This window comes from Pollachius pollachius (genome assembly GCF_949987615.1).
Source record: "Pollachius pollachius genome assembly, chromosome: 5".
In the NCBI taxonomy this organism is placed as follows: domain Eukaryota; kingdom Metazoa; phylum Chordata; class Actinopteri; order Gadiformes; family Gadidae; genus Pollachius; species Pollachius pollachius.
The window spans coordinates 16,422,213-16,429,712 of NC_136938.1; the positions used below are offsets into that span (position 1 = coordinate 16,422,213).

The window sequence follows — 7,500 nt, forward strand, 5'->3', positions numbered from 1 at the left end:
TTGTTTTCCCTGGTGAATAAGCTCACCGTGATGGAAACTATGTGAAGGAAATGGCCAGTAGTTAATGGGCCAGCACTCCATGTGGAATTCCGAAGTCTAATGTGTCTCTGGGAGACATAGGAGGGAGTGTTGCACCATGTTACCAAACAATCATAACTTATAGATTGTGTGACGTGATTTTTTTTCTTTCTTAATGTAGTATACATTATGTTAAATTATGTAAAAAATAAATAATCCAAATAGTCTCCCATACTTTTTCCCCCATGAACTTGAATAAACCATGCATTTCACGGATATCGGCGTAATGAAGTTTAAGATTAATGTTTTAGACGAAAGTGTAGCCAATCAGAGAGGTTTCCTTTGGAACATGTGAGCTTGAACTCAAAGCTGCCAGTAGATCATTTACCAAGCCTGCTTTCAAAACATGTCACTGTGTGAGCATTACAGGCCTCTTGCCATTTCCCCCTCGCCAGCAGCACACACAGAAGTCCACAAAAACAACGCATTGATAAAACTTCTATTTATTTTTTTCCCCCCAACAAACTCTCCAAAAGCTCTGCTGTAGGCTCCAACTTTCTGCACGTATTAGCGGCGATATGCTCGAACATGGATCCAATTCCACTCTTAACGGCAAACCCCCGTCCCCAGCAACATCCCCCACCACCAACAACCTCCTGTACGCTAAGACCCTTTGCCTCGGCCTCAACCCCCCCCCCCCCCCCCCCCCCCCCACACACCTCCCCCTCACCTTCCCAATTTCCCAGCATTCCTGGGCTGTGCCCCATCAGTCAAAGGGCCGATTCATGGGGTTAATGCTGCAGGAGAGTGCAGCAGACTGGGGCTCCAAGACAGGATGTTTGGCTGATACTTTGCTGTGCTTAAACAAACAAGCCCACCAAAATATGATTACTGACCGAGACCAGACCCGGAGGAGTGGTCTCCCACCGTCCTCTCTCTCTTGAAACGGCTCATGTCCGCCTCTCGGGGAATTGAGTGCGTAATGCCAACCCCTGAGCGTCACAACGGACATTGGCCACATTTCTGGCCTTGGTCGTGAGTTCCAGAAGTCGTGACCCCGGTGACACGGTGCGGCCAGACTGATTAGGCGAGATGAGCATGACGCGCGGCGTTGACATTAATGACACTATTATGGCACTAAACCACTGAGCTGCTGGTGTTCCTATTACCCCCCCCCGCCCCAAAGCACACACACACACACACACCCGGCTCCTCCTGCACACAATACCGCCAAGACCATAACTCGCTCAATGATCTGCTTTCACCGGGCCAGAGCTGTGAGCTCACTGGCACTTTGTCAAGTCACTGCACACCGTTTAACATTGGCCTTGTTATGCTGTGGATATAGGGCTTTATATTCGACGAGATCTTTGCTGAGCCAATAGTGCTACAGCATTGTCTGAGGCTTGTATATATTGTTAAATATATGGATAGATCCTGCATCAATTTGAGATTGAACAGATAATGTGATATAAAGTGTGTTTGTTTGTATGCGTGTATGTGTGTGTGAGTGTGTGTGTGTGTGTGTGTGTGTGTGTGCGTGCGTGCGTGTGTGTGGGTCTCTTTGTCCTGATATGTTAGTCTTCACAAGCTGATCTTATCTAGGAGTAAGAAATTCCTCCTTTTTTCTGTCACACATACACACAAACACACACACACAAACACACACACACACCCTTACAACACACACACACACACACAAAAACACACACACACACACACACAACACACACACAAACACACACACACACACAACAATAAGCAGCACAGTGACCTATGTTTTGTTGTGGACAGCAAGACATCTGAGATATAATCCCCCCATGGCTTCAAACAGACATTTCAATTTCAGAAGATAGGGCTTTGCTGCGGTTGCAGGGGGAATGCTTACAGATTGAATGATAAAGGGGCCGTGGAAAATAGGTATGCATGGACCACACCCTGCTTTCACCAAACAGTAAGCTTGAAGCACAGGGAGAGGGAATATACATGCAGAAATGGGGTGATTTGATAAACAAGCCGTCAGCAAGTATTTAAGGGATAGCTTCAGTATTTCCTGGTGTTGTATTTAAAGTGGGACCAGAAAGAGAGTTAGATGGTTCTAGTCCATCACTTTGCGGGACACAAACTAAATCCAGGCAGTATTTTATGGGAGAAGCTTCTGACATTTGTTTAGCTTGTGCTCATTCTTAACTACAGACCACAAACCCAATGATCTGGCCTGAGTACTCTTGTGTGTTGATACAGGGGAGCATAAGACCACACACACACACACACACACACTCACACACACACTCACACACACACACACACACACACACACACACACACACACACACACACACACACACACACACACACACACACACACAAACACACACACCTACACACACTCAAACATAACACTAACACAAACACTCGTCCTGATCGGATCATTCCCCTCTCATGCAGCTCACAGGACTATAAACTTGCAGCCCACGCCATCCCCACAAACTACAACACAGCGTGACGTTAGATAGGACGTGCTTCCAAAATTGAATAAAGTTACGGTTGAACTTCAAGCTTTGGAAGTTCATACGCTCATTCTTCCACTAACAAGTTTCACAATCTCGGCTGCATACAATGATACCTCTGAGCAGCTCTGAATGAGGCTGAATAAACCTCACCAGCAAATGCAATAAACAACCATTGAACTGTTTACTTATGGGACACAATGAATGGAAAGATTACTTTTGAGAACCTGAGAGAACTCGGAAAAAGCGTTGGCCTGTTAAACCTTAACTTGAATTACAGCAACATCATCGTCAAGAAAACCCACCAAAATAACACGAAACCTTAATGAACGTGGACCTGAACCTCCCTCCCCCAACATCTAAAAAACAAACCCAGAAACTCTGAGAGGAGAACGGCGTGTTACTGTTTCCTCAGACTAAACAAAACGCCGCTGTGTGCCCCAAGGTTCCCTGACTTCATAGGCTTTATGGGGACTGGTTCCCTTTCATCCCCGCCCGCCCGCCCTCCCACCCCAAGGGCCAGGAGGGCTTGATGGAGTCTGCGTCTCTCAACACGGCGAGGACCCCTCAACCCGACCCCAGGAGCCCCTCAACAGACCCCAGCATGTAAACAAATAAAACTCCAGTTTCATCATCCTGAGGCGAGAGTTTCCTGTCCAGTGACAAGCCACACAAACATGCACACACACACACAGACACACACACACACATACACGCGGCACGCACATGCACACATATATACATATATTTTTGCATGCACATGTGTGTACGCCACACAAACATACCCCCACACACACACACACACACACACACAATCATCCACACAAACACATACACGCACAAATACACATACACACACAAAGTCACATGCACACATGGACAACTCTCCACCTCTGCCTCATCATAGCCCCTGAACTGCACCCCTCTCTCTCCCCCACAACCTCTCCCCCCTCTACTTTTCCCAAAATGCCAACCTCTTTCCACTGCTCAACTGCCAGCAGGAATGAAAGGATTGGAGAGGGAGAAAGAGGGAGAAGGGGGGGGGGGATGGTTGAGTGCAGGGAGAAGGGGGGAGGGGGACGTATGAGTGTAGCGGGAGAAGGGGGGACTGCTGGAGGCATGCACAGGGATCTCATTGCACTTTAGTCCAAGTGAAATATTTTGCTGGGAGGGAAAAAAAAGGAGGGGAGATTGAGGAGAGAAATGTGTATGTGTATATGTGTGTGTGTGTGTGTGTGTGAATGTGTATATGTGTGTGTGTGTGTATGTGTGTGTGTGTGTGTGTGTGTGTGTGTGTGTGTGTGTGTGTGTGTGTGTGTGTGTGCGTGTGTGTGTGTATGTGTGTGAGGGGGGGGGGGGGGCTGCATCTAAACATTGAAAGAGGGACCCTCCTGCAGCACCAGGGCATGTTTCTCCCTGACAAAATAAGCTTCATACACTGTATTTATTGGGTCCATATTATCTCAAATTAGCAAGCAAAGCACAGCGTAATAACCTCGGAAAATCCAAATTACATTGAGACAGGAAACAGTCCATAGAATCATGTGTGTGTGTGTGTGTGTGTGTGTGTGTGTGTGTGTGTGTGTGTGTGAGTGTGTGTGTGTTTGTGCGTGTGTGTATGTGTGTATGTCGAGATATGAATGGTGGAGCTAGGTGGCTGCAGCAGCCCAGTGTTAGCATGGGGGGTAGGGGGTACTCACCAGTGTAGTCTCTGGGGGGAACTTGAGGGTGGTTGTTGTGATGCAGGGGTACAGTTTCAGTGTAAGACTGAGTTGATTCTGGTGAAATGGAATCCGACACACACAAACACACACAAAGCAGATGTAAACAAGATGTACATCAAGCCAGGTTGTCTATTAGCCTAGTCATGTCCTATTTTAACACATTATCCTCCCAGAGCATATCTCCATACCATGATAAGCAAAGTCTGCAATGGATACTAGGGACATTGGATTTTGCTGACCCACTTTCAAAAAGAGAAACATCTTGGGGATAAACCCAAAGCAAAAACAGCATTGCGGCGACAGATTTGACTGTTGTGGTGATGGGTAAAGGACTTTAATGAGACCTGATGATATCCGCTCTACTCTGTGTTGTGGCTTGCATGCTTTGGAACTCACCCAGTGGCTTGTGTGCATCTGAATGGGACACAGAGTATGGGGGAGGAGGTGATTCTAGAAGATACGGGAAAAAAAATAAACATTTATTACCCTGGATGCTGAGGGATACGTGGTCAAGTAAGCGACAGTAAGGTGAAACAATCTCATGTCCCGCAACAAAATGTATTACTTGCAGATAAACTAATTTGTGCTAAATGATTGTGTACTCCGCTCACATTATTTTTGGAACACATACTCACACACACATATGAGTATTCAATTGTTATAGTTTTAGTGTGCACCAATACGATATAAAGGTGGATAAGAGCACTGTCTGTGAAAATGCTGTGTCTCTTTCCTGGTAGAGCAGTTCCAAGGAAAGTTGGCCACATTACTGCTACGGCCCCTTTAAGAGCTAAGCCAGTAATTGCCGGAGTACTCAGTCAGTGAGATACCCAGCTAGTCAGTGTGGCGCCAGCCGTATGCAAACTGTATATTATCGGCACTCCTTCACCTAAATAACAAGAGGAGGACTTTCTTGTCAAAGAGAAGGCCTCTAAGTGCAACTTGAGAACGCTATTTAAGGGAATGACATAGGCGCAAAGCTCGGCGCAAGTTTAAACTGAATGTTGGGCCCATCGACTTTATAAAATGAATACTCAAACAGTCTTTTGCAAGACCAAATGTACAACAACTAAATACGTCCAAACAGCGTGTTGCTGTGTGTGTGTGTGTGTGTGTGTGTGTGAGTGCGTGCGTGCGTCTGCGCGCGCGTGCTTGAGTGCCTGCGTGCGTGTGTATGCGTTGACATAGACCTATTTCAGAATGACTTTAGGAATTGCTTAAAACGCACCTTTTATATGTAGGCTACAGAGTCTTGGTCTGACATCCTCATGTAACGTGATGTCACTTTAGAGTGACATGATCAACCCCGCAACATGAGCAGTGGGCCTAGTCCTGCCTCTAGGCCACACCTGGCAGGTATGTATAACCTGCTTGTTGATAAATGTGTGTAGAACACAGGATTTCCGCTATCACGTTTCGCTATTTTCCGCTATAACAAGGATTGTGTGATGCCCGCATTATCAGGAAGGTTATTGGTGCGCTGGAGTGAACGTTAGGTCTTCGGGGAGCTTACCTGGCCCACATAAACGACTGTAGTGGTAGGGGTTGCAGCACACCTGCGCGCTGTCCACTGCATGGAAACTCTTGCAGTGGCACAACACCTTCAGCTGGGCCGATGGTTGAAGGTCGTTCCAGCGATAAAGCTTACAAAGTAGATATGGGGGGGCGCTCTGGCGATCAGCGTCCGACTGCGGCATCATAACACATTCACCGGGGTGACCCCCTTTGGTCTCTATGGCCTTCAGCAAGGCTTCGAGGTGATTCTCGCGTAACCTCTTTAACAGTGCGTGCACCATGTTCTTGAGTTCCTGCTCGCCCAAAGTATTTCCCTCGAGGCGTTTGTGCCTCGGACAACACCGACACGAAGACCCCCCTCCGTCTTTCCTTAAGGCCGAGTACGGTCGCCGAGGTCTGAGGTTCCATTCCCTAAACACACAACACGTCACCGTCCTGCCGTCACTGTCCTGTCCCCGTCGCGAGCAGCGATGCTCCGGGACACACATGGCCCCCCGTTCATGATCCGAGGGGTAGCCCTCCTGCGCGACGCCGTCCGCGAGGCGTCCCCTGTACGCTTCCCCGGTAAGAGTCCCCAGGGGCCGGACTTCGCGGGTCACCGGCCGCCGCTCCGCTCCGCTGTGACTGTCTTCTGCGTCCCGGCCGTAGGACCCGTCCTGATCCCCCCCAGCTCGTTTGCCTCCATCTCGTCCCTCGCTATCGGTGACCAGACGGCTTCTCCAGAGTCGCCGTACAAGAGTTGAGCGTCTAGACCTGAACATACGACAACTTAGTCAGTTTTGAATGTGTCGTATTGGTCCAGTTCGGATCCGGGGGAGATTCCTCATGGATTTATACTCGCCGCACGAGAACAGGAGTCTGTGTGCGGTGCGCACAGCATGCGCAGCCGGAGGTCATAGATTCATGACCCACCCGCAGCATTAGAGACAAATATTCACTGATACTTTTCATTAAAGTACAGTGCCACTACAGTACACCGTGAACTCTGCGCGGGGTCACCCGTCAGTGACTCGGTGAAGACCACCCAATTAAGTTCACACTTCTCTCAGCTTTTCCACTAAAGCAGAGAAACCGCAAAGACTCCGACAGTTTCCCCTGCGAGGCAAAAACCATGGCTAGTAATGCGTCAAATGTACATTAGCACGTTAAAAAAGGTGAAATTTAAAGAAAGACCAAAATATCCAAAAAGCGTTTTTTCTTGGGCTTTGGGCACCTAAGATCCTTAAAATCCGCTCACGACTCATCGGCAAAGTCCTTTGAAACTGTAGTCATCCTGATAACATTTACATTCCAATTCTTCCACCGCGTTAAAAATAACAACCCCTGTGAAAAAACGAAGAAACGAAACGAAACCCAGATTAAGGCGGTTATTCGCGATAGCCAGGTCCTACAGGAGTGCCTAGGAACGTATTTCGTGCTGAGAAGTTGAGAGCGCTGGAATGACTCCACTCTCCACTCCCCTGTCATTCCTTGTCGGATGCTCTCTCTCTCTCTCTCTCTCTCGCTCTCTCTCTCTCTCTCTCTCTCTCTCTCTCTCTCTCTCTCTCTCTCCAAACACACACACACACACACACACGTACACGCGCGCGCACACGCGCGGGGCCCCCGAGGAAAGCTCTGGAGCCATTGGTTGGTTCCCGCCATCATGTGCCAGTCTAGACACTTTGGCGGCTATGAGCCGCAGTGATTGTTGCGCAAACATGGTTTCAAGTTTCTTAACTCTTTAAGAAGCA

General features: G+C 48.2%; 1 protein-coding gene across 1 annotated transcript in view; it reads right to left on the reverse strand.

Annotated features, from left to right (window-relative positions):
* LOC307076116 (mothers against decapentaplegic homolog 6-like) overlaps positions 1-7,212 on the reverse strand; it is a 16,775-nt gene extending 9,563 nt beyond the window's left edge. Inside the window, exons 1-3 of the mRNA XM_079736997.1 lie at positions 5,766-7,212; positions 4,649-4,702; positions 4,229-4,306 (exon numbers count right to left, since the gene is read on the reverse strand). Coding sequence (XP_079593123.1) covers positions 4,229-4,306; positions 4,649-4,702; positions 5,766-6,528 — 895 coding nt within the window. The 5' untranslated portion in view covers positions 6,529-7,212. The remainder of the gene's footprint in view (positions 1-4,228; positions 4,307-4,648; positions 4,703-5,765) is intronic.
* Positions 7,213-7,500: the final 288 nt, after the last annotated feature.